The sequence below is a fragment of the Lithobates pipiens genome, unplaced genomic scaffold (assembly GCF_037356315.1).
Source record: "Lithobates pipiens isolate NorthernLeopardFrog02 unplaced genomic scaffold, aLitPip1_a1.2 Scaffold_8, whole genome shotgun sequence".
Lineage (NCBI taxonomy): Eukaryota > Metazoa > Chordata > Amphibia > Anura > Ranidae > Lithobates > Lithobates pipiens.
The window spans coordinates 342226361-342253921 of record NW_027507903.1 but is presented as its reverse complement, the minus strand read 5'-3'; the positions used below and the strand labels follow the sequence as shown (position 1 = coordinate 342253921).

The following is a 27561-nucleotide window of genomic DNA, read 5'->3' as shown; positions in this document are numbered from 1 at the left end:
GACCTAGGGGTTTATTTACTGAAGTTGGAGAGTGCAAAATCAGGCTCACGTCTGCATAGGAACCAATCTGCTTCTAACCTCACCTTATTTAATTAGGATTGAATTTGTTATTTATAGAGGGTGAATAGAATGAAAAGGCAGCCTTTATAAAGACATTACAGACCAATATTAGCAGTTTAACGTTGTAGGGATAATACTAAGCACAACAATAAACAAAATGGCAAGGAGATCTGTGGCTACAGCCTTCACTTCTATTTCATAACAATAGTATTATAATAACAATACAAACAAGTTATTAACCCAATATAAGCTTACTTAAATCTACTTTCATGTGAGATCTAACTCTGCTGGCTATCTCTTTAAACAACTTCCTGGATTTCTGTCATGGTTTGTAACTTCTCTGCTGCCGTTTACTTTGTTTCTGAGGACTGCATATCACTTGATACCTTGACAATGTACTGTTGGTAAAAGATATATATATCCACCCCTGATATCCTCTACCACCACTGCGCCAAGAAATTTGATAAAAAGCTGCTACTTCAAAACCAATTGTGTATAATAACTCAAATTCAACCTATAACCAAATAAATGGAAAAGGTAGTACCGCTAGTGAAAAGGATCACAATAATCAGTGTCCTAACTATTTAAATAGTCCAAAGAAGTAATTAAAAAAAAAATGTAATTATAAAAAATAAATAATTTGCATGTCAATCACTTACTGACGTGAGACGCCACTCAACTGAGAATCAATACTGATGCCGAGAGCAGATACCAAAGCATTCTCCCAATGTTGGGGCGCTCTCGTCCCCCCTTGGATAAAGGATCTGGAATGGATATTTGGGGGGAACCCCACGTCGGTTTTTTTTTTTTTCTTTTTCCATTTGACCTGAAGAGACTGGTAAGAGACTGAAGAGACTGGTAAGTGAATTTGGGGGAACCCCACTCTTTTTTTTTTTTTTTTTTTTAAATCAATGACTTTCAATGGTTGTTCTGTTTTACGAGGAGCCGACAATTTATTATAGCCGCGAGTGCTTTTAAATGCCTTATTTTTCCTGCAGAAATGACACTTTGTGCAGGGACAGTTCTAAGCATGGGAAACATGCGCTCCTTTACAGGCATACTATACACACCCCCCGGGTACAAAATTTAAAGGAATATTACACTTTTATTGTTTCACTTTAAGCATTATTAAAATCACTGCTCCTGAAAAAACTTTTTTTTTTTTGCATTGCTACTTTTTCCCCTGGGGGCAGGACCCAGGTCCCCAAACACTTTTTATGACCATTACTTGCATATTAGCCTTTAAAATTAGCACTTTAGATTTCTCCCATAGACTTGCACAGGGTGTTCTGCGGCTTTTCGAATTTGCCGCGAACTCCCCAAATTTGGTGAACAGGCAATGTTCGACTCGAACTCGAAGCTCATCCCTAGTTATTATACACACTTGATACCTTGCTGTCTGCAACCTGTGATTCCTGTACTGCTTCTACCTCCTAATAACGCATCCTCTCAGCATCTCTATAGTACAGACGACTGGATCTGAAAATTCTGTGACGCAGCAGTGCCTACCCACAGTGCTTAGCAAATATGTCACACAATTCTAGGAAGCAAATGTGTGGGGACCGTTTAAAGTTTCAAAATTATATTTGAGACTTCAAGATCCATTCAGATTAATAGGCTAGAAATATTTTAAAACCAATTGTGGAAATATACGATTTTACATTTTTGACCATAGATATTCTTTAGAAGCTTTTTAACATTGAGTTTGTGCAAAGCAGACACATTACTAGTAGCACCAGAGTGTGTAGAATATCCACATAATGTGAGCCTTCAAAGAATATAGTGCAAAATAACACCCCTAATTTAGATATGGCATCAAAGTACTTCTAGTTTTTTATTCCACTTTTCTTGGGTTGTCTGTGAAAGTTTTTGTTTTACGTCTTACTTTTAGACTGCACAAGCAACACCTAAAGACAAGAAGACGGATCAACCTCCACAAGCCAAAAAGGCTAAAGTGAAAACTAGCACAATTGAATTGCCTATTGATCATTACCCTCCATGGCAGATAGGACGGGATACATTGAACTTGTTTCTGGAAAATGAGGTTTGTAAACTGTGTATTACAATGTTGGCTAGCAGATGTTGGGAAGTGGGGGCATGGTGCTTGCAAGGAGGCTGATATCACAGGCTGGCAGATGTCAAAGGGTTTGGAGGAAGGCAGATGCGTTGAGTTTTTCTAGCCAGTAATACTAGTCATCTAATGTAATGCCTTTTTGTAAGGTTGTCTGTTGAAGCATGGATTTTCCCACACAGCACAAGATTGCGCTGCCAAATGCAGACACACGTGGGTGCAACTGATGGGGCATATTCTACCATCAGAATGCATAATACCGCAATATTTTAAAAGGCATGACCTGTTGTACTTTTTGTTCTTTCCTGTGTATTTGGAAGCCTACTGAAATGACTAGGCTGTCAAAAACACGCTGGGGGGACGTACATAAATGTGCACACATTTGCACACGTGGTGTTAACTGTCCCTTAATCTCATAACAATTACTGTTTTTAACACTTGCCCGGTGTAAGCTGCTGAGAATTGACCTTTAGTTGCCATGCCATTTACAGTGCCTTGCGAAAGTATTCGGCCCCCTTGAACTTTTCAACCTTTTCCCACATTTCAGGCTTCAAACATAAAGATATAAAATTTTAATTTTTTGTGAAGAATCACCAACAAGTGGGACACAATTGTGAAGTGGAACGGAATCTATTGGATATTTTAAACTTTTTTAGCAAATAAAAAAACTGAAAAGTGGTGCGTGCAAAATTATTCAGCCCCTTTACTTTCAGTGTGGCAAACTCACTCCAGAAGTTCAGCGAGGATCTCTGAATGATCCAATGTTGTCCTAAATGACTGATGGTGATCCACGTGTGTAATCAAGTCTCTGTATAAATGCACCTGCTCTGTGATAGTCTCAGGGTTCTGTTGAAAGCGCAGAGAGCATCATGAAGACCAAGGAACACACCAGGCAGGTCCGTAATACTGTTGTGGAGAAGTTTAAAGCTGGATTTGGATACAAAAAGATTTCCCAAGCTTTAAACATCCCAAGGAGCACTGTGCAAGCGATCATTTTGAAATGGAAGGAGTATCATATCACTGCAAATCTACCAAGACCTGGCCGTCCCTCTAAACTTTCAGCTCATACAAGGAGAAGACTGATCAGAGATGCAGCCAAGAGGCCCATGATCACTCTGTTGTCCTATGGATAGTTCTATGCAGTTCATCCAATCGCACACTGCACAAATCTGGACTTTAGGGAAGAGTGGCAAGAACGCCATTTCTCAAAGATATCCATAAAAAGTCTCGTCTAAAGTTTGCCACAAGCCACCTGGGAGACGCACCAAACGTGGAAGAAGGTGCTCTGGTCAGATGAAACCAAAATCGAACGTTTTGCCCACAATGCAAAACAATATGTTTGGCGTAAAAGCAACACAGCTCATCACCCTCAACACACCATCCCCACTGTCATACATGGTGGTGGCAACATCATGGTTTGGGCCTGCTTTTCTTCAGCAGGGACAGGGAGGATGGTTAAAATTGAGGGGAAGATGGATGCAGCCAAATACAGGACCATTCTGGATGAAAACCTGTTGGAGTCTGCAAAAGACCTGAAACTGGGACGGAGATTTATCTTCCAACAAGACAATGATCCCAAACATACAGCAAAATCTACAAAGGAATGGTTCACAAATAAACGTATCCAGGTGTTAGAATGGCCAAGTCAAAGTCCAGACCTGAATCCAATCGAGAATCTGTGGAAAGAGCTGAAAACTGCTGTTCACAAACGCTCTCCATCCAACCTCACTGAGCTTGAGATGTTTTGCAAGGAAGAATGGGCAAGAATTTCAGTCTCGATGTGCAAAACTGATAGACATACCCCTAGCGACTTGCAGCTGTAATCGCAGCAAAAGGTGGCTCTACAAAGTATTAACGCAAGGGCGCCGAATAATTTTGCACGCCCCACTTTTTTCTTTTTTTTTTTATTAGTTAAAAAAAGTTTAAAAATCCAATAGATTTCGTTCCACTTCACAATTGTGTCCCACTTGTTGGTGATTCTTCACAAAAAATAAAAATTTTATCTTTGTTTGAAGCCTGGAATGTGGCAAAAGGTTGAAAAGTTCAAGGGGGCCGAATACTTTCGCAAGGCACTGTATGCAGTGTTAAGCACACACACATCCTTTGGCTATTTACAAAATTACCTGGTCCTGCAGGTTTCGCTGTTAATAACATTTTAAACGTATTTGGAGTAATTTAGCAAACTTATCAAAAATAGACCTGGAGCATCTACAAGAAGAGATTTGTCTTTGGATGAAATATTAAATGCTGTGTGTAATGCTGGGTACTGAAATAAATTGTATAACTTAACTATTTTACCCTCTTCCTCAGGGAAAGATGGTCATGCAGGATAAACTTGAGAAGGAGCGAATTGATGCCAAAAATGCAGTTGAAGAATATGTATATGAGATGAGGGACAAGCTGTGTGGCATTTATGAGAAATTTGTCAATGAAGATGTAAGTGGTGCTCTTTTCACCTTTTTTATTTGATTCTGGGATTTTCACCCTTAAAATGTTAAACCACACTTCTTGTTTAGTAATAATTCTTTAATTGCTTCCGCTTGGCTACTGTACATAGCTTGGCAGGACAAGCGTTGTTCTGGGAGGACCTATTGGTATGGTCTCTCAAAAGCACACCTTGTGCACGCCCCCAAGCGGATATGTAACAACTGCATCTGTAAATGCTGTCTGATCTGATGTACGGGGCTTCTGTGCTTTGCCCTGGTATCATGTGGTTGCTGTAAGAAATTACAGCCATCACATTAACAGTAGTAAACAATTACTGTCATTTATGATGCTGTTGCTTACTACTGTCATCTCCTGTGCTTGGAACATGGTGATCACATGGTACAGGGCCAATCACAGCAGCTCTGTACAATGTCATAGCTATGACCTATCACATAGTAAACAATGGCACTAGGAATAGATGCCAAACACAATGTAAATGATTGCTTATACAGTCCTCACTGTAATAAGCAAATCAGTGTTAATAAAAGGTAGTACAGCGTCACTATGGAACGTATGTAAAAAAAATATATATATATATTTTACGGTGATCAGACAAGTCCCATAACATGGTGAACATGTACAATGGCTGGCTGCTCTGAATTTTACTTTGGTGGTGCTCAGATGATGGCTGGCAGCCCTGACAAAGTAGAACAATGTCACCAGATTAGTGCTGCCCAGTGACTTTCTCTGATCTCTGCCGCACCAGTTCCAGTGTGACTGATCACCGCACCAGTGCAGTTTTGCATCTGCCTGCCATCTGTATTAATCCTGGCCTGTTTGCTTACCATGTTTCTGCCTACAGCCTGTACTGACGTATCTGCACACCCCACTATGTTCCTGCAGGACATCATTCCCACACATCCCTGCAGGACAGCTGCACTCTTAGAACCACAGGAACGTTTTTTTTTTTTTCCTTTAGCCTCCTGTACTTTCTGGTTAATCAATGTCGCAAAAGTTATAAAAGTAACATATATAAAAACGCAATCTGTTCATTTCTTTTCCTAATGCTCCAATAATAGAGACCATTCCATTCCAACTTTGATGTTTATAAAAGTTTGTTCATGGATTAGAGATGGAGAAATGTGTAATCATGTCTGGCACGTTGAAAGAGAAACTGTTAAATAGGAAGCAAGCAAAAGCGCAAAGAAGATTACAATCGCTTCAATCTGATTTTGCTCTCGAAAGCAGGCACATCCGTCACATTACAATTAAATATACATAGTACATCTTTTCAGGCGTGCCGTGAAAATTTTCATCTTTTTGGTGCACCGCAAGACAAAGTTTGAGAAACGCTGATCTAGGCTGTGATAAAATCTCACACACTTACAGTTGTGCTCATAAGATTACATACCCTGGCAGAATTTGATTTCTTTGCCATGGTTCAGAGAATATGAATGATGACACTAATCTTTTCTTTCACTTGTGGTTAATGTTTGGCTGAAGCCATTTATTATCAATCAACTGTGTTTACTCTTTAAATCATAATCGCAACAGAAACTACCCAAATGACCCTGATCAAAAGTTTATATACCCTGGCCTGATAACATGCACACAAGTTGATACAAAGGGAGTTTGAATGGCTATTAAAGGTAACCATCCGGGGGCGTGGCCTGGTGATGTGCTAGAGCAGACGTGTGCTCTGTGAGCTCCGAGGCCGACACCGAGAAAAATACCTAAAATCATCCAAAAATCCATATTTTTGCTACCTGAGCGATGGGCCGGCGGACGGGCAAGTCTCTGCCCAAGAAAGGAGCCTCGACTGGGTCAATTAAACGATTCCTTTCCGTGGAACCGGACGAGGTGGAGGAGCAGGACGACCTAGGCCGCAAGCCGTGGGGTGGAGTAGATCTCGCCTCCTGCGATGGGCCGGACCGGAGGTCGCGCTCGCCCGAGTCCTCAGCGGGCTCGGGCGATGAAGGGGAGCAACATCCTTCCGCCGGAGCGGCACCGAGAGTGAGCGGTCTCCCTACCACCTCCGATCTCGCCTCCATGCTTCTGAACCTCGAGCGGGTCATTAAGGAGGAGGTCTCCGCAGTTCGTTCGGATCTCTCGCAAGTATTGGTTCGTGTCGAAGAGTCGGAGCAACGTCTAGATTGCCACGCGAACGCTATCCGATCCTTACAGGCGACTACACGACAACTTGCCATTTCGCATCGTACGACCCTTTATAAGATCGAAGATCAAGAGAATCGTAACAGACGTAATAACGTTCGGATTAGGGGACTTCCCGAAGCGACTGGGGACGACGACCTGTTACCGTCCGTTCGGGGCATTTTCAACAGTCTTCTGGGCCGAGCACCGGACGCCCCCTTGAAGATTGACCGGGTGCACAGGGCACTCCGACCACGCAATCTTGCTACAGACGTCCCACGGGACATCATTTGCCGGATCCACCATTATCCTGAAAAGGAACTGATTATGCAGAAAGCTAGGGGAGCTAATCCGTTTGATTTTCATGGAGCGATGTTATCCTTTTTCCCGGACCTAGCTAAGGAAACCTTGGATAGACGCAGGGCCCTACGACCCCTCACGGAACTGCTTCGGGCGGCGTCCATTAAATATAAGTGGGGCTTCCCTGCGGCCTTGATCGCCTCTAGAGACGGCAGAACCGCAATACTTCGATTCCCGGAGGAGCTGCCCAAATTCTGCACGGATATGTCCGTTCCTATCCCGGAGCTGCCTGGATGGCAGGACGGCATCCCGCCCCTGCCCGCTGGGGCCGACCAGGGCTGGCAGAGAGTGAGCCGTGCCCGCCGCACTTCTGCACCTGATTACCGCCCTTGAACTGGCAACCTGCCCTTCAACTAGTTTACCTGTTCAGGATGTCTACTTGCATTTGTGGGACATACCGCCTGAGCGCAATTGGGGGGGCTCCCTTACCAAGTTTGTGCGAGGAAGCTGACCGCCTCTGGCGACAACGAGTTTTTGCAATGACCACGGCTGTGTCACCCTTGGCCATGTGGCCCATACCCCGGTTCCTCCTTGGGGGCCTCAGTCTGGATGCGAACATTGCTGTTCTTTTGCCTTATTTAATGGCGTGTTATTTTTCAATCTCCCTCTCTGTGCTTTTGGAGCGTGACTGACTCGCGGTACCCCCCCCCCCCCCATTGTGTATCTTACCGCCTTAGCTTCATACCCATATTGTTCTTTCCAGGCGCTTTACAGTTTTATGTTTTGGATGATGTTATCTCTAGATTTTTATGCCTTGGTGTCGGCACCGGACCGCGGGGCGCTACTTTGGACCTTTATGGTGTGGTTTGCGCCCGGCTGCCTGAGTCCCGTCTCCCCCTTTTTGAGCGGGGGCTGCCCGGCGCGGGGCCCTGGCGTCCGTTCCCCTGTTGGGGTGGCGGGCGTGGGGGCCCTGTGGCGGTCACGCGGCCCGCTCTCGCACGGCATGGAAATGTGTGCACTACTAGCTGTTCTCCGACAGCACCTTTTTTGGTTCATTTTGTTTTTCCCACTAAGGTGGGGTCTTTCATTTTCTTGTTGCCTTTCCTTCTCCTTTCCTTTTCTCTCTCACCTTTCTTGTCTATTGCCTCCACCTCCTCTGATCCCCTCCCCCCTATTTGGCGGCAAACCGCCTCTGTATTGCATTGGTAATGTTGTGGTGATCGCGGTTCCTCCTCCTGAGACCCCATGGCTACTGTGAACCTTGTATCTTTTAATGTAAGGGGCCTTCACGCCCCGGGGAAGAGACACAACTTGTATAGGGAGCTGGACCGTTTGCGGGGGGACGTGGTCTTCCTCCAGGAGACCCACCTCACGCAGATGACTCGAGTTAGACTGCACTCACCAAAGTACCCCACGTGGTACTACAGCCTCTCCGACATTTCTAAAGCAAAAGGTGTGGCCATTGGGATCCGTAGGGGAACCGCGTTCACGTTTGAGGAAATGTTGTGTGATCCTGCGGGACGTTTTCTGTTTCTGCGGGGCACCCTGGGCAGCATGCAGTGTACTTTGGCCACCTTATACTCCCCTAACAAAAACCAGGTGCGTTTTCTGGCTTCCACACTCAACTCCCTGCGGAATTTTGCACGTGGATGCATTCTTCTAGCGGGCAATTTTAATGTTCCCTTGGAACCTACTGTGGACACCTCTAGAGGTGGTTCCTCGCTTTCCGGCAGGGGAGTGAGGTATATACGTTCTCGACTCCATGATCTACAGTTGATGGATGTCTGGAGAATTAATCACCCGCGGGAAAGGGACTTTACCTACTTTTCTCCGGTGCACCAAACCTACTCTAGAATAGATTTATGCTTCATTGATCACCAGCACCTCCCGCTCATAGTGAAGTCAAGCATTGACTCATCCCCCATTTCGGACCATGCTCCGATTTCCTTAACCATTAGCGTGGCGTCCGTACCCCTGAAATCCACTAACTGGAAGTTGAACGAGGAACTCATAGCCGAAGAGGCGGATAAAAAGGTGATGGGTGACAGTTTGGAGTTTTATTTTAAGACTAATGTCAGTCCTGAAGTTTCACCGGGAGTGCTATGGGAGGCCCACAAGGTGTATATTAGGGGAAAGTTCATGGAATTGGGTTCTAGGAAAAAGAGAGAGCGCTTAACTCAACAGTCCGACTTGTTGTGTGACATCACAGACTTAGAACGCCGGCATAAGCTGAACCAGACTCCGGCCCTTTTCCACGCATTAACGGAAAAACGGGAGACCCTGAAGTCCCTCCTTCATTTAGATCACAAGCGACGCGCGCGGATAGTAGCTCACCGATTTTACGAGTGGGGAGATAAGCCCAGTAGGCTGTTGGCCAACTCGGTGCGACAGCGTAAGAACGCGACGTTCATTGCCAAAGTTAAGGCCCCCTCGGGAGACCTGGTGTTCGAGACCCCCCGTATAGCCAAGACATTCAGGGACTTTTATCAGCGCCTATATCAGGTACACCAGGGTGTCCATGACAGAGAGGCTCGGGGACGCCTTATTGGGGAATATCTGGCCCGTGCCGCCCTCCCGAAACTCTCCGAGGAGGTTTTGGCTTCCTTGGAGGGGGAGTTTACGGCTGCGGAGCTCCTGGGCGCCATGAAAGCTATGGCGCGCGGTAAGGCACCGGGACCAGACGGCCTCACGGTATCTTATTATAGAGCGTACGCTGACATACTGTTGCCGTATCTGACCAGATATGCTAACGTGACCTCGGACGGCGGGGACCTTCGCCCGGAGACCACTCATGCTCACATCACGGTATTACCCAAGGAGGGCAAGGACCCTAGTGACTGCGCGAGCTACCGCCCTATTTCGCTCTTGAATATTGATGCGAAGATTTATGCTAAAGCCATAGCGAATAGGCTGCTCCCCTTGGTGCCACAGTGGATTTCACGGGATCAGACAGGATTCATCCCCGGGAGGGAGGCACGGGATAATTCTCTCCGCACACTTTCCTTGATGGCCTATGTGCGGCGGACTTCCCAGCCCACCCTGTTACTTTCCACGGATGCTGAGAAGGCGTTTGACAGGGTGGACTGGGACTTCCTTATGGCTACGCTGGCACACTTGGGTATAGGACCCACTTTGCGCTCCAAAATAGCGGCGTTGTACCACTGCCCCACAGCTCAGATACGGATTAACGGTACCCTTAGTGACCCCTTCACCCTATACAACGGCACTCGCCAGGGTTGCCCGCTCTCGCCGATTTTTATTCGCGATCTCCCTGGAACCATTTTTATCCCTTATTAGGCGAAACCCGAATATACGTGGCGTAACAATAGGTACGACGGAACACAAATACGCGGCTTACGCGGACGATATTTTGTTTTATGTGCAACAGCCTCTGATCACCCTTCCAAATCTTATGTCCGAGTTTTCGGCCTACGGTGCGGTGTCAAATTTTAAAATCAATATGTCCAAATCGGAAATGTTAAACATCTCTGTCCCCGCCAAACAGGTATCTCACCTGAAAAAGAACTATCCCTTTACCTGGCAGTTGAGCTCCATGAAATATTTGGGCATTCAACTTACGCCCTCACTATCGTCCCTTTTCCGCGCTAACTTTATGCCTTTGCTCAACACACTTAGGTCAGATATCCAAAGGTGGTCCCAGCTACGACATTCTTGGCTGGGTAGAATTGGTCTGGTTAAGATGAACTTGCTGCCTAGGGTGCTCTTCATGCTTCAGATGGTCCCGTTTGGGATACCGGTGGGGTTTTTTACAATCTTGACATCTTTGGTATACCGGTACATATGGAATAGGAGAAGACCCAGGCTGAATAGATCTCTCCTCATCCGCCCTAAGTGTAGTGGGGGTTTAGCTGTACCAGACTTTAAGCTTTACTACAGGGCCGTTGTGCTGACTAGGCTCTCTGACCTGAAGTATTGCAAGGACACGAAACTCTGGGTAAACTTAGAAACGGACCTCTGTGGCGCTGAACCTTCCACACTGATGTGGATCCCAAAGAAGTTCCGGACCCTTTTGTCTACCACGTCACCGCTTACACACTCCTCCTTGATGGTGTGGGACTCTATCTGTAAGATGCATGGCTGGTTGTATAACTCCCCCCTGATGCCCCTGGTGGGTCATGCTTTTTTCCCACCGGGTAATATGGACCCTCAGATTCACCCGTGGCGGCTGGGCACTAACACATGTCTACATCAGTTCACCGGCCCATCCGGGGTGTTGCCTCTTTCTTCCATCATGGGTGACTCCTCCATATCCTACATGGATCGATGGAAACATCATCAACTATTGAACTTTGTTCGCATGCTCCCAAAGCCCCTGCGCACCTTGGCGGAGCTTACACCTGTGGAAACCGCATTTGCCGAACCTGACCCGATTGAGCGGCCGGTTTCGTACTTCTATCAGGCATTGCTGTCCCTCACTTCTACGGGTACTCCCTCCTTCCTACGGTACTGGGAAAGGGAACTACATACGGCGCTGTCTCCGTCCCAGCAGTCACAAATCCTAACCCTGGCTCATGCCTCCTCTGGATCCTCTAAGACATCAGAAATGGCGTATAAACTTTTGACCAGATGGCACTACACACCGGTTGTTGTTTTACATAGGTTTTCTCCTCAGTCCTCCCCACTTTGTTGGCGGGAGTGCGGGGAGGTAGCCACTCATGCTCATATTTGGTGGTACTGCCCGAGGATCCGCCCATTCTGGCTGGCGATTTTCTACATGATTAAAGAAATCCAGGGGTGGGAGGTACCTAATGACCCGTGGTATGTTCTGTTCCATTGCACGGGGAGGCCGACGGGCCCATATAAGAGGTCAATTACACCACACCTCTTAAACGCTGCCAAAACCCTCATTCCTCAGTTTTGGAAGCTGAAGACGATCCCCACGCTCCGGCGTTGGTTACTCAACGTGGATACCACATATTACATGGAGGACATGACTCTCTCCCTCCGGGGTAAATCTGAGTTGGCAACGAAGATCTGGGCATGTTGGGTTGCCTTTAAATATTCATCTAGTTATGCAGCCATAATGTCTCAACCAGTGTGATGTGATCATAACTCTTGTTCTTACTATATCAACTGTAATTTTGCAATTGTATGCCTGAGGGTGGTCTGCCCCCCCCCCGCCCCCCACATCCCCCCCCCTTCTTTCTCTTTTTCTCTCTCTTTCTGTTTATTTTCCCTTTCCTTTACTCTCCCTCTATTTCTGTCCACTATATTCCCTCTTTTATAATGGAAGAGGTGGGTGTATTTGTCTGTGCCATTGTAACTAACGATATAATGTTGCTGCCCTTGATATTGGTTTATGTATTGATCGTTATGCTTTGTACACGCCTCTCTTCTTTAATAAACATTAATTATAAAAAAAAAAAAATAAAATAAATAAAGGTAACCATCCTCACCTGTGATCTGTTTACTTGTAATGAGTGTGTGTGTGTGTGTGTGTGTGTGTATGTGTATATATATGTGTATATGTGTATATGTATGTATATATATATATATATATGTATGTATATATATATATATATATATATGTATGTATATATATATATATATATATGTATGTATATATATATATATATATATATATGTATGTATATATATATATATATATGTATGTATATATATATATATATATGTATGTATATATATATATATATATATATATATATGGTCAATAAGTTTCTGGACTCCTGACAGACCCTTGCCTCTATCATCCAGTGCTGCACTGATGTTTTGGATTCTGAGTGATGGGGAAAGCAAAAGAATTGTCAAAGCATCTGCGGGAAAAGGTAGTTGAACTATATAAAACGGGTAAGGGTTATAAAAAGATATCCAAGGAATTGAGAATGCCAATCAGCAGTGCTCAAACTCTAATCAAAATTCAGCTTTTTGGCCACCAACCATAAACGCTACATTTGGTGAGGCGTCAACAAGGCCTGTGATGAAAGGTACACGATTCCTACTGTGAAACAGAGGTGGATCGCTGATGTTTTGGGGATGTGTGAGCTACAAAGGCACAGGAAATTTGGTTAAAATTGTCAAGATGAAGGCAGTATGTTATCAAAAAATGCTGGAGGAACATTTGCATTCATCAACCAGGAAGCTGCGTATGTGACGTACTTGGACATTCCAACATGACAATGATCCAAAACACAAGACCAAGCCGACCTGTCATTGGCTACAGCAGAATAAAGTGAAGGTTCTGGAGTGGCCATCTCGGTCTCCTAACCTCAATATCATTGAGCCACTCTGGGGAGATCTCAAACGTGCAGTTCATGCAAGACCGCCTGAGAATTTACAGGAAATTGAGGAGGCTTTTTGCCGAGAGGAATGGACAGGTTTACCATCTGAGACGATAAAGAGCCTCATCCACAAATACCATAAAATACTTCAAGCTGTCATTGATGTTAAAGGGGGCAATCACAATATTAAGAACTGGGATATGTAAACGTTTGATCAGGGTGATTTGGGTAGTTTATTTTATGATTTAGCTTTTTAAATGAGTAAACGCGGTCTATTGATTGTAAATGGCTTCAGCCAAACGCTAACCATGAGTGAAAAAAGTTTGTGTTCTTCATGTTCTCTGAAAAATGGCCAAGAAATCCTAAATTCTGCCAGGGTATGTAAACTTATGAGCACAACTGTACTCCGGAGGCATAGCAGAATATGTTTTGGGGTGTAGTTATAAGTATGCCTTTTCTGTGTTTGAGAAATAACTTGTTAAAATGGCAACTTTCTCTTATATTCACCGACTGAAACAGCTCCTCTCTTAGCCATTGGGTTGTATACCTCACCTCTAGGAGAAATACTAGGCAAAGTTGTAATACAACACTCAGAACTTTCAGTTCCACCCATGGGGGCAGTCCCTTGGGTATCAACCCTCCTGCCTGCTAGCAGACCTCCGTTTTATTTTGCCTAGTGAAGGAGAAAGACCTAGGAACCATGCGGGCCCATAGGTCCATGTTTTTTATGCAGAAGCTTCCCTTTTTGCGCAAGATGAGTGATCCTGTGATCTTCTATCCACAGCTGGCTGGGTGACCGGCTGGTTCACTTATCCTTGTAGTCTCCCCAGTCTGGCCATCAAGCATGTGCAGGTCGCAGCTACTGCTTGGCAGGCCACGACATACCTCAGCTCCAGAGGTGGTCGGTGAGCTTTTATGCTCCGGGGCGTACATATGACCGGGCTACTGATGTCTGCGTCACAGTATGCGAAGGCCAGTAGCCTTCACTGTACTGATCAAGAGTAGGTCTACAGTGGAATGTCTCCCAGCTCTTCAGGACTGGTAAGTACAGTTCTCCCTGTTCTGACGGGGCTGAGTAGCTGGGCCTTCCCTGGGAGGTCGATTTGGGGGCCCCCTCACCTCCCTATCTTCTCTCCCCTGTCCATATCTTCCCTCCCTTCCCCCTTCGGGGGGAATGCTGCATGTGGCTGCTGAGCGGTGTGCGTGCCTATATAGGGGCTCTCTGTGGGCTCTTACCTTACATTGGGGGGCGGGGGAGCTGAATGGCGGTGGTCCTGGGGCCTGTATGGTATGCCCCTGAAAGGTGCCTGTGAGGATCTGTTGGGCATTGTGCAGAGCTGTGGCTTTGCAGTGTTGTTTTTTTTTTCTACCTCATGGTGATGTTTTGGCGGCCATTTTAGGTGTGGGCAGAGCAGGCTGACTGTCTGAGCTTCGGCGGCCATTTTCTATGTGATTCCTATTGAAGGCACTGGCGGCCATTTTCTGGAAGCCTGAACACATTTTCAGTGTTCCCTGACAGCAGCATGGCTCATGTGATCTCACAGCCTTTTTCCCTGTGTTTCCTGTCTGTGTACTGGCTGCTGAGTGGGCATTTTATTGAAGCCTGAGCATTTTTTCTGATCGTTTTAGCGATCATTCCAGCGGTTATCACCAACTCCGTTTTTGGTTTCCTCTGCATCTGGGTGCACTCAGGGACTACAGGCACCACTTATGGACAGCGCAGAACTCCCCAGGTTGGAGAGTCCAGGGGGAATGGGCCCCTCAGCGGCAGCCGGGAGGGTGGGACTGTCACTGTCCCAAGTCCCATATGGGTGGCAGACAGGATAGGGTCAGCATGGCTTCAGAAACTAGTGTTTCTTCCCTCAAAGTCCAGGCAATGGCAACCGGGTAACCTGCAGACTGCTCAGTGCCCATGGACACCCTGATGGCAGTCCTCAACTCGTTCATTGCTAGATGGAGGCAGTGCGTGGGAAGATGGGTGCAATAAGGTGGCTCCTGTTCCCCCCCCCCCCCCCTCCTCTGGGGAGAGCTCTGGCACAGACTCTGGTCCTGCTGAGGCCGGTGACCTCTGCTCTGTCTTGTAAGTAAGGATGAGTCCCCGTCCGGGTGTAAAAAAATCGCTTGTTGGTTACCCTGAAGATTCAGGAGCCAGCTGGTCCCCCTGCTGACGTACCGGTCCCTTTTGGGTCCCCCAAGCCAGCATGTTCACCTATGGTGTTCTCGTATCTGACTTATTTGACAAGTTCATTTACAGGGAATGGGGTCGCACGCAACGGACCTTTTTGGTCCCCAGACACAGGGCGGTGCGTTACCCCTTTGAGGAAAGCCTTCGCACGCAGTGGTCGGCTCCTCCGGTCATGGACCCTCCAGTATCCAGGTTAAATAAGTAACCAGGATCCCGGTAGTGGGAACGCCTTAAGTACGTTTGACGTGTCCCTGGATACCTCCCTCTGTATCTAGGGCTTCAGTGTCGGCTGTGGTGCTGAGGCGCCTGATTTGGCTGAAATGCTGGTCTGTTGACCAGGCATCTAAAAAAGCCCTGACCGATCTTCCCTTCCTTGGTGACAGGCTCGTTGGAGCCTCTTTGGATGGCATTAGTAAGAATGCCACCGGTGGTAACAGTGTATTACTCCCACAGACCAGGAAGGCTAAGGAGCCACGCTGTAGGCGAGGGCCCTCCCTTTTTTTTTTTCACTCACTAACTGCTTTTCCGTCCGCCTGGAGCTTCGGTATAACGTTCCCAGCACGACAGGACAACCATGGACGGACAAAAAACGTCCCTGGAACCGCAAGTCTGCGAGTATAAGTGCTACCGCATGAAGGTTTGTCCCCACCCAGGTCTCGGGGTGGGGGGTCGCCTTCGGGAGTTTGCAGCCCGGTGGTCCCCTCGGTTTTCGACCAATGTTCCTGCTATCTGATTTCCTCAGGCTACAAGATAGAGTTGGTCGCTGGTGGCTCCGTAGGATCAGTACCAGCTGATCTACGCCTTTCTTCCACTGAAGCTGTTGATTTGCAGAGTGGAAGCCGAGGGGATCCCAGTAATACTGGTGGCCCCAGATTGGCCTTAGCGTCCATGGTAAGCAGACCTGGTGCGTCCGTCATGTAGTCCCTATGGTGCGTCCGTTACCCCCATCGGATTTGAACCTGGTGTTATCGGCGCTTCAAAAAAAGCTGCTTAAAAATATCAGGGTGTTTCCCCCCGTTGACTCTTTTTCAGAAAGTGGTCTTTCTAGTGCCAATCACATCGGCCAGGAGGGTCTCTGAACTGGCGGCCTTGTCTTGCAAGTCACCTTATCTGGTTATCCATAGGATAAGGTGGTGTTGCGTTTGCAACCGTCCTTTCTACCGAAGGTGGTCACGGCTTTTCACATTGATTCGGGCTCTGAAAGTGTATTTGTCTACCACTGCTCCCTTTCGGAAATCAGAGTCGCTGTTTGTCTCGGTAGCTGGTCCCAAGAAAGGCATGGCGGTCTCGTCAACCACTATTTCCAGGTGGATCACAGATTGTAGTACAAGCCTACGCCTTAAAGGGGCAGGTGCCCCTCTTTCCGGTTATGGCCCACTCCACAAGGGCAATCGTAATGTGTAGGGTGGCAACCTGGTTGTCTGTCCACACGTTTACCAAGTTCTACAAGGTAAACCTCAGTGCATCTGCTGATGCCTGTTTTTGGCCGCAAAGTTTTGCAGGCAGCTGTATAGTCGCAATTGAATATGCAATATTTTAACACTCCAACCCCCCCCCCCCCCCCCGGTTTTTCGATAAAAAACACAGTACCTTTTTAAGTTTAATGCACTGTTGCATTACATTCTGCAGTTTTTTGTGCGGTTGTGGGTAGTCCCTCCTATTGAGGGTACCCTGATTTTTGTGGTGGATTTCTCCACGCACTGTTTTTTTGTGGGCAGAGTTTCACTTGTTACCACTTGCCACGGTGGATGAAGTTTTTATGCTGTTTTCCCACCCCTCGTTTGGCACTGCTTGGGGACATCCCAATGATTAAGAGAGGAGCTGTGTCGGTCAATATAAGAGAAAATAGGATTTTTTGTACTCGGCCTAAAATCCTTTTCTCTGTAATTCACCGACCAACACAGCAGCCGCCCCTACTTTTTCTTTGTTATACTGCTTGTTGACGTACTGAGGTCTGCTAGCAGGCAGGAGGGTTGATACCTAAGGGACCACCCCCATAGGCAGAACTGAAAGTTGTGAGTGTTTGTATATAGATATCGATCATTTTGTTTTCACTCAGATTAAATAATGTACTGATTTGGGTTATTTTTACCAAAGAAATGTAGCCAAATACATTTTGGCCTAAATATATGAAGAAATATTTATTTGCTAAATTGTACAGCTTTTTTAATTTTGTACTGCTTCTTGTGGTATAATTGGCTTTCATAAAGACATACATTTATTCAGGAAATCTTATTTGACTTCTGTGAACATAATGTTTTAGGACAGAAACAGTTTCATCCTGAAGCTTGAAGATACAGAGAATTGGCTGTATGAAGATGGAGAGGATCAGCCAAAACAAGTGTATATAGACAAGTTAACAGACTTAAAGGTAGGTTAACATTGGATGTGGTTGATTTGACAGTTTCCCTTGTGTAACTCTGTCAAAGCTTATCAAAATGTTTAGCTTCTTGTAATGTTCAGTTGCATTTAAATTGTGTCTGTTGCCTAGCTTGTGACATCAAGTCACATTTTGATGAATGTAGGTTGAAGGTCGGACTGGCATAGTTTCTTAACTTTTTTTTTTTTTACAAGGTAACCACTTGGAAGTCCACTCTCTTGGAGCAGCCTAGAAATGTTTTTTATCTGGATCTATTCAGTCTATAAATCTTTGGGATAACTGCTGCAGGAACATTGTGGTTTATGGCACTAGAGGACCATTCTCTTGCCCAATGTTTCATTTGGGAATGGAGAAGAGAAAAGCACATTATGGCTGCATACACAGGAGAGAGGTGCAGATATTTTGACAGGGAACAACATCAAGAAGTAACGATGGGGTAGAGAAAAAATTCTAGGGGGACAGGAGGTGGACAGAAACTAGTACTAGATACACTTCTGCATCACTGTGAGGTACTTGAACAATTTTTATTGTATGGAATTAGTAGTAAATTTGAAAGATATTTTTGCTTGAGAATGTCTTAAGACAGAAGAATGTGTTTTGTTGTTTTTTTTTTTTTTTGGATTCATACTTGCCTATGTGTCTGCAGCATCGGACCGATGATGCATCTGTCTCCCGCCGTCTCTGCACTTCGAACCAGGCGATCAACATTGCCGATGTCTCAGTTTTCACAGATCCCCTGAGAGGAGAGCTGCTGTCAGTCAGCCTGTATCTTCTCTACTTCTCCATGCTCACTGGAGTGCTGAGCTGTGGCGGGCAGCGGGCAGCTCACTGAGACTGATATCAATCAAGGCAGTTTGATGTCAGCAGAACGCGGACTTCAGACCGCTCTCTGCTGAAAATGGGTCACAGGAGTGCAAAATTAATTGCTCTCCTGTGACTCCGAGGAGAAGCCCAGCCTAAAAATCTCAGACTGGACTTCTCCTTTTTTAATACAGCTTACAAATACTTTAGAGCAAACTCATCCATAAGAGAAATATTGTCTGTCATATTTGTACTTTTTTTGGTGACTCTGAAGTATAACTTCTAAAGTAACGAATTTGTATTCACTGCTTCAGCAAAACTATTCCCCAATGCAAAGTGTTTACTGTTTGCTTAATATAGTCATTGACAAACTCTTGTGCCTTGCACCCAGAGTATTGGGCAAAGTGTTTTCTTTGTACTAGGAGTTATCGCATAAACACATTTTGATAGAGGGCGTTGGAAGAATACAGTTTTAAAGTTGTTCTAAAGGCTGAAGGCTTTGTGTTTTTTTGTTTTTTCTATTTCCTGCCTTCCACTGCCTGTTCATCCCCACCCTCCTCCCTAAACATTTACCTGGGCCCTCTATCAATCCAGAGCCTGATAGCATTGGGAGCCATTGGCTCCTGCTGCTGTCAAATTCTGTCAGAAGGGGGCCAGGCCAAGCCGCAGTGTGTCTTTGGGCGCACATAGCCTATTTTAGGAATATGTCCCCATCGCACATGGCTTTCTATGGGGACTCACACAGAATAGGAGGAGAGAACGGCGCTGGCAGCAGACCCCAGAAGAGGAGTTAAGGGACCACTCTGGGCAATACCATTGTACACAACAGGTAAGTATAACCTCTTCTTTAAAAAGAGGGTTTACAATCACTTTAATTTTTTTTCATTGCATTCCAGTAAAAATAAATTGGGTCGAGATTAGAAAGTTTGTTTTCATTTCACTTTTCTCCTCTTCAGAACTTGGGCCACCCTATTCAAGCACGTTACCTAGAGTTTGAAGAAAGACCAAAGGCCTTTGATGAGCTTGGGAAACAAATTCAGCTTTATATGAAAGTTATTCATGCCTTCAAAAACAAGGTATTTTTTAATTTTTTTTTTCCTTTATCAGATGAATATTAAGTATTTTTTGGAGGCAGCTGGAAAGTGTGCTGCTGCAATAGGATTTTTCCTTGGGAGAATACTAGACATGAATTAACTGATATCTGTTTCCATGTCTGTCCAGCTTTCTCCTGAGGTGCGTTTACAGGTGTTATATCGCTAAAAATAGCACCTGTAAAGAGCCTCTCCTCTCACTCCAGTTTGAAATCCTGAGTGCTTGCAGGATGGTAAAAGTCCTAAAAATAGCGACGTTTTACCATCGATGCCCCCAACACCTCAGTGTAAAAGCACACTAAAGGAAAAATGTCACTAGAATTAATTATTATTTTTTTAACCATATGCAGTATGTGATTTTGTTTCTGTGCTTCATTCCCTGGCAAAAATATACAACTTTTAATATGCAAAATCTTGTCTTCGGTCTGTCTTCTTATCCAGTCTTTTTATTGCCTGTAAGGAATTAACGCTACAATTGTGTTTTTAATCTGTACCTTCCTTAGACAGCTAATAGAATTTTACGACAGTTAAACGCCCTTATTGCCCAACTTCCCTGCACGAACTGTATCTCACAAAAGTGAGTACACCCCTCATTTTTGTAAATATTTTATTATATCTTTTCATGTGGCAACACTGAAGAAATGGCACTTTACTACAATGTAAAGTAGTGATTGTACAGTTTATACAACAGTGTAAATTTGCTGTCCCCTCAAAATAACTAGACACAGCCATTAATGTCTAAACCAATGGCAACAAAAGTAAGTACACCCCTAAGTGAAAATGTCCAAATTGGGCCCAAAGTGTCAATATTTTGTGTGGCCATCGTTATTTTCCAGCACTGCCCTAACCCTCTTGGGAATGGAGTTCAGCAGAGCTTCACTGGTTGCCACTAGAGTCCTCTTCCACTCCTCCATGACGACATCACAGAGCTGGTGGATGTTGGAGACCTGTCCCACAGATGCTCAATAGGGTTTAGGGCTTGGAGACATGCTTGGCTAGTCCATCACCTATACTCTCAGCTTTTTTAGCAAGGCACTGGTTGTCTTGGAGTTGTGTTTGGGTCTTTATTATGTTGGAATACTGCCCTGTGGCCCAGTCTCTGAAGGGAGGGGGATCATGCTCGGCTTCAGTATGTCACAGTAGATGTTGGTATTCATGATTCCCTCAATGAACTGTAGTTCCCCAGTGCCAGGAGCACTCATGCAGCCCTAGACCTTGACACTCCCACCACCATGCTTAACTGTAGACATGACACACTTGTGTTGCCGTGACACACGCTTGACACCATCTGAACCAAATAAGTTTATCTTGGTCTCATCAGACCACAGGACATGATTCCAGTAATCCTGCTTGTCTTCAGCAAACTTTTTGCAGGCCTTCTTGTGCATCATCTTTAGAAGAGGCTTCTTTCTGGGACGATGGCCATGCTGACCAATTTGATGTGTGCGGCATATGGTCTGAGCACTGACAGGCTGACCCCCACCCCTTCAACCTCTGCAGCAATGCTGGCAGCACTCATATGTCTATTTCCCAATGACACTGAGCATGTGCACTCAACTTCTTTGGTTGACCATGGTGAGGCCTGTTTTGAGTGGGACCTGTCCTGTTAAACCACTGTATGGTCTTGGCCACTGTGTTGCAGCTCATTTTCAGGGTCTTGGCAATCTTCTTATAGCCTAGGCCATCTTTATGTAGAGCAAAAAATCTTTTTTTTTTTTTTCTTTTTTTTTTGTTCTTTGCCATGGGGTGCCATGTTGACGTTCTAGTGACCAGTATAGAGAGAGTGAATGGGATAACGCCAAATTTAACACACCTGCTCCCCATTCACACCTGAGACCTCGTAACACTAACAAGCCACATGACAACAGGGAGGGAAATGGCTAGTTGGGCCCGATTTTTGGATATTTTCACTTAGGGGCGTACTCCGTTTTCTTGGCAGCGTTTTAGACATTAATGGCTGTGTGTTGACTTATTTTGAAGGGACAGCTAATTTACACTGCTACAATGCAAAGTAGTGAGTATACAGCTTGTATAACAAAGTGTAATTTCTTCAGTGTTGTCACATGAAAAGATATAATAACATTTTTACAAAAAATGTGAGGGGTGTACTCGCTTTTGTGACGTCCACTATGTAAGCGAGATTGCTTTAGTGCATTGACAGTTATCGACTTGTAGTGCCAATTTTTAAAGTTCTGGGGGTGTGACAAAGGAAACTGCATTGATGAACCAGGAAGTGTCACCTGTTTGACTTTGCAGGGTGGTAAAGTTTCGTACATCTAAAGATTTCCTGTAAGGCTACTTTCACACTGAGGCCTCTCCTGTCTCTCTAGTGTGAAAACCCAAGCACTTTCACACTGGAGTGGTGCGCTTGCAGGACAGTATAAAAGTTATGCAAGCAAAATCTTTGCAGCGCTGTAAGATCGGTTTATACACCGCCATCGAGATCAGTGGGGCAGCACTGCCAAACCGTCGTTGCAGCGGTGCTTAACGGGTGGTTTTAACCCTTTTTCAGCCACTAGCGGGGGTTAAAAGCGCCCCACTAGCTGCCGAATAGTGCCACTAAAACACTGCTAAAAATGGCTGCGCTTTGACATCGCTGACGCCTCCGTGTGAAAGTAGCCTTTGGAGGTGTGTTTTGTATTTCTGCACAAAGTCATCCCTTATGAGAAGTGTTTGCTTTTTATCAGCTCCAGTGAAAAATCCACCCCAAAAAAACAAGATTTAAATTGGAAAGAATTGGATTGATCTGACTTTTTTCCATTATAGGAAGAGGCATACGACCATCTGGATCCCACTGATGTGGACAAAGTTGAAAAGGGTATAAACGAAGCCATGGAGTGGATGAACAACAAAATGAATCTACAGATGAAGCAGAATCTTACTGCAGATCCTGTAGTTAAGACAAAGGATATTCAAACTAAAACAAAAGTGAGTGTTCTTTTAAAAAAAATTGTGTTTTTTTTTTTTTTTTTTTTTTTAATCTGTTTGTGTGTGTGTTAAGAAGTTCCCACTCCTTAGAGCAGGAGTCGGCAACATTTTTCCACGTAAGGGCCAGATTCAACGTATGTGAATGCACGGAGGGAGCCGCATTCATCTGCTAATAAATGAAGATGATAATCCTGACCGTACAGGTTTACATCACTTAAGGTGCTTCATTATACAAAGCCAGTTCACTGAATGGGGGGGGCGGATGTGGGGGGCCGGGCTACAGAGGTGGCTGTGGATGGAGGCTACAAGAAAATTTTGTATGTATGTATATAAGGGATGCACCGAAATTTCGGCCGCCAAAATATATATATATATATATATATATATATATATATATATATATATATATATATATATATATATATATATATATATATATATATATATACACTCTCTATTGGATGCACCGAATGGGTTTTTTGGTGCCGAAACAGATACCGAAAATGAAAAATACACTAGGCCGAAAACGGCACCGATACCGAAAATGACGACTGTTTAAAAAAAAAAAAAAAAAAAAATGTATACAGGAGGTGGTCAGAGACTGGGGGACATGGTTCAGGAGGTGGTCAGAGACTGGGGGACATGGTTCAGGAGGTGGTCAGAGACTGGGGGACATGGTTCAGGAGGTGGTCAGAGACTGGGGGACATGGTTCAGGAGGTGGTCAGAGACTGGGGGACATGGTTCAGGAGGTGGTCAGAGACTGGGGGACATGGTTCAGGAGATAAGTGTGGTGTCCCCCTGTGCAGCCAGTGTGGTGTCCCCTTGTGCAGCAAAGAGAGGAGAGCCGCCTCTGCCGTCTGGTTCAATAGAGTGCCGGGAACATCACAGCTTTAATTTCAATAGCTGTGTGTTCCCCGTCGCGCGCCGTCACACACAGCCCCTCCCCCTTGTCCGGGGAACTTTGATAGACAGATCACCTGTCCAGATTGGACGGGTGATCTGTCTATCAAAGTGCCTGGACAAGGGGGAGGGGCTGTGTGTGACGGCGCGCGACGGGGAACACACAGCTATTGAAATTAAAGCTGTGATGTTCCCGGCGCTCTATTCAACCAGACAGCTCTCTTCACTGCAGAGGGGCATCGCTGGCTGAATCACTGTGGGGGGCATCGCTGGCTGAATCACTGTGGGGGGCATCGCTGGCTGAATCACTGTGGGGGGCATCGCTGGCTGAATCACTGTGGGGGGCATCGCTGGCTGAATCACTGTGGGGGGCATCGCTGGCTGAATCACTGGCTGCATCACTGGGGGCAACACTGGCTGCACTTATCTCTTTTATCATGTCGCCAGTCTCTGACCACCTCCTGTACCATGTCGCCAGTCTCTGACCACCTCCTGTATAAAAATATTTTTAAAAAAGTCATTTTCGGTATCGGTGCTGTTTCGGTATCGGTTTCGGCACCAAAAAACCCATTCGGTGCATTATATATATATATATATATATATATATATATATATATATATATATATATATATATATATATATATATATATAATATATACACTCTCTATTGGATGCACCGAATGGGTTTTTTGGTGCCGAAACAGATACCGAAAATGAAAAATACACTAGGCCGAAAACAGCACCGATACCGAAAATGACGACTGTTTTAAAAAAAAAAAAAAAAAAAAAAAAATAAAAAAGTATACAGGAGGTGGTCAGAGACTGGGGGACATGGTTCAGGAGGTGGTCAGAGACTGGGGGACATGGTTCAGGAGATAAGTGTGGTGTCCCCCTGTGCAGCCAGTGTGGTGTCCCCTTGTGCAGCAAAGAGAGGAGAGCCGCCTCTGCCGTCTGGTTCAATAGAGCGCTGGGAACATCACAGCTTTAATTTCAATAGCTGTGTGTTCCCCCGTCGCGCGCCGTCGCATACAGCCCCTCCCCCTTGTCCGGGGAACTGTGATAAACAGATCCCCCGTCCAATCTGGACGGGTGATCTGTCTATCAAAGTTCCCCGAACAAGGGGGAGGGGCTGTATGCGACGGCGCGCGACGGTGGAACACACAGCTATTGAAATTAAAGCTGTGATGTTCCCGGCGCTCTATTGAACCAGATGGTGGAGGCGGCTCTCCTGCGCTATACACCTCCCGTGATGGGCGGCACCGGAGCCCTGCCCCATTTTCGGCTCAATTATCGGCCATTTTTTCCTTTCGGCAAATTGCCGAAAGGGCCATTTTCGGCCGATATGTTTCGGCGGCCGAAATTTCACTTTGTGTGGAGGTTGATTTACTAAAACTGGAGCGTGCACAATCTGGTGCAGCTCTGCACTGAAACCAATTGGCTTCCAGTTTTTTTGATTTTTATTTATTTTTTATTTTTTGTTTTTTTTAAAAGCTTAATTGAACAAGTTGAAGTTAGAGGCTGATTGGGTATCGTGCACATCTGCACCAGATTTTGCATTCTCCAGTTTTAGTAAATCGGCCCCAAGGTTTCTGTCTATTATACATCCTTCCCACGTGATGTAAAAACAGTAAGAACATGTCTTTATACCCAAAACATGCCTGAAAAAGAGACCAGTGCCATACAATAATTAGAATACCACAGATTTGTTGGCATTATGCACTAGTACGCACCCATACACTATGGTTATCTGGCATACATACTGCATAAACCTAGACAGCTACAATTTAATTTCTGCATATGTTGTGTGCATTTCTGAACCACAGTGCCCAGCCCCCAAATTGTCATTTGGTGACATTTGTTATTTGCAGGGCACTTGGCACAGGCCGTAGCCCAGTCATAGGTGCATGTTTCGTTGAGCTATTTAGAGGGAATGTAAGAAAAGGATAACTCACCAGCTCCCTTTTCTTCTTCAGGAAATCAATGTCTGTTTGAAAATTTTATATACAGAATTTAAATATTTCAATTGTTGTTTTCCAGGAATTGATGAGCACGTGTAACCCCATAGTCTCCAAACCGAAACCCAAGGTGGAGCCCCCAAAAGAGGAGCAGCAAGCAGGAGAGCAGAATGGACCAGTAGAAAATAACACAAATGGCCAAGGGCCACAGGCTACAGAGCAGAGTTCAGAATCGACTGCCTCTGAGGCAGAAAAAAAACTCCCAGAGATGGACATTGAATAAATTCCATTATCTATTTCTATTATAAAACAGTATAACAAAGCTTTAAGTTACCTTCATACAGCTCAAAATACCGATCAGAGAAAAGTGATGACTGCAAATTACTTGTAGTTTCTTAGTCAGCCCCTGTATTTCCTGCATTTTCTACACCCTTTAACATATGTATTGTTTTGGTGTCCATTTCTTTTTTTTAAATGTTACGTTGCAGCAGTTCCTCATTGTTGCAGTTTTAGCAATGGCTGTAACTTGCACAATTACCCTAGTAGGCTTTTGTCTGGAGTTAAGCCAGGTCTATAGCTTACTTGAGTAGTATTCAAGGTCTACAAATGTCTAAATTGCTTGGAAAAAGCACTTACCCCAGTTATAGCAACATCTTTTGTGTTAGCAGATTTTGAAGTCTTGATTTGCATCTTTTTCTGTACACTGCATTTTCGCCCCACTGGCAGCTGGTTATTGGTAAGAAGCTCATCCTTTTTGCATGGAAGCCTGGTTGCTTCATGGGGCTACCAAGAAATAGGAGTGTTGAAACCCAGCACTAGCCACTGTCTTTATTTTTCCTAAAGCGCTGGACAAGCTTTATCCATTGGATAATCTGTTTTCCATACTTTTATGTAAAGCTATATAACCTATGTCTAAGTCTAGAAGCAGTATATACTATCCATGATGGAAAGCTAATGAATCCAGTAAGGCAATAGTTAGCTTTCAATCATATAAGAAAATTGAGCTTTTACAGAAGGTCTTTATTTGAAAGTTTAAATACCACACAGGGCCAAGAACCCTCCTTTGTAGTACTGTTGAATCTCCAAGAACTCTGTGCATTACCTACCCCATCTTGCCTATAAAAAAAAGCCTTGAGTCGATTGCTGTGGAACTGGGAGCTAATGTTAATGGTCATCACTTGATGGGTGCAGTTGGATTCATTTGCACCAAGATGCAATGCAGCTTGTATGTCAATCATCCTTCATGTTATTTTAAACATGAGACAAGTGTTCAGTATTTGTTTTGTGATATTCATTTCTAGTAACCATATTGATCCCAGAAGAAAACTGGATTCTCTTCTCAACACATGCTAATTGTGCTGTAATATTATACACAAGGCATCCCAGACTGTTTGGAATTCTTGTGTACAATACTGTAGCATAATTGGGTTTAATGAGAGTTCATATCGCATAGAAAACACTTTTTTCTTTTTTTTTTTTTTCTTTTTATTGTGTTATAACCAGAACTCCTTGACACCTATAGCAGTTCCTGTCTGACAATAAAATTGCTGGGTTGCAACATAAGTCTTTTTTTTTTGTATTTCTCTTTATTAAATTTTGCACCAGCCACATCATTTGTTTTCTGGGCAGTCGGTGACTGTCTCTGTTGAATGTTGTTGCAGATCACTTAGTAGATGCTGTGTATAATTATTCCGCTACTGTACTATTGCATTTCGTTTGTCCTGTGACCAAAGGCATGTTTTATAAAAGTAGGTGGACTGAGCACTTCTCACAGCTATGAATGGAAGATGAAAAACTATTATCTTAACCACTTCAGCCGCAGAAGGATTAGCCCCCTTCCTGACCAGAGTACTTTTTGCGATTTGACACTGCATCGCTTTAACTGACAATTGCACAGTTGTGGGACGTTGCACCCAAACAAAATTGATGTCCTTTCCCTGAGTTTAGGCTGATATGTATTCTTCTACATATTTTTGGTAAAAAAATAGCAATAAACATATATTGATTTGTGCAAAAGTTTTAAAGCGTCTACAAAATAGGGGATAGTTTG

At 44.7% G+C, this 27561-nt stretch overlaps 1 protein-coding gene across 1 annotated transcript in view; it reads left to right on the top strand.

The window, feature by feature from the left end:
* The window catches only part of HSPA4 (heat shock protein family A (Hsp70) member 4), a 91721-nt gene extending 64647 nt beyond the window's left edge, over positions 1-27074 (top strand). The window contains exons 14-19 of the mRNA XM_077473146.1: positions 1952-2104; positions 4442-4567; positions 17718-17825; positions 19592-19711; positions 22493-22654; positions 25594-27074. Coding sequence (XP_077329272.1) covers positions 1952-2104; positions 4442-4567; positions 17718-17825; positions 19592-19711; positions 22493-22654; positions 25594-25794 — 870 coding nt within the window. The 3' untranslated portion in view covers positions 25795-27074. The remainder of the gene's footprint in view (positions 1-1951; positions 2105-4441; positions 4568-17717; positions 17826-19591; positions 19712-22492; positions 22655-25593) is intronic.
* Positions 27075-27561: the final 487 nt, after the last annotated feature.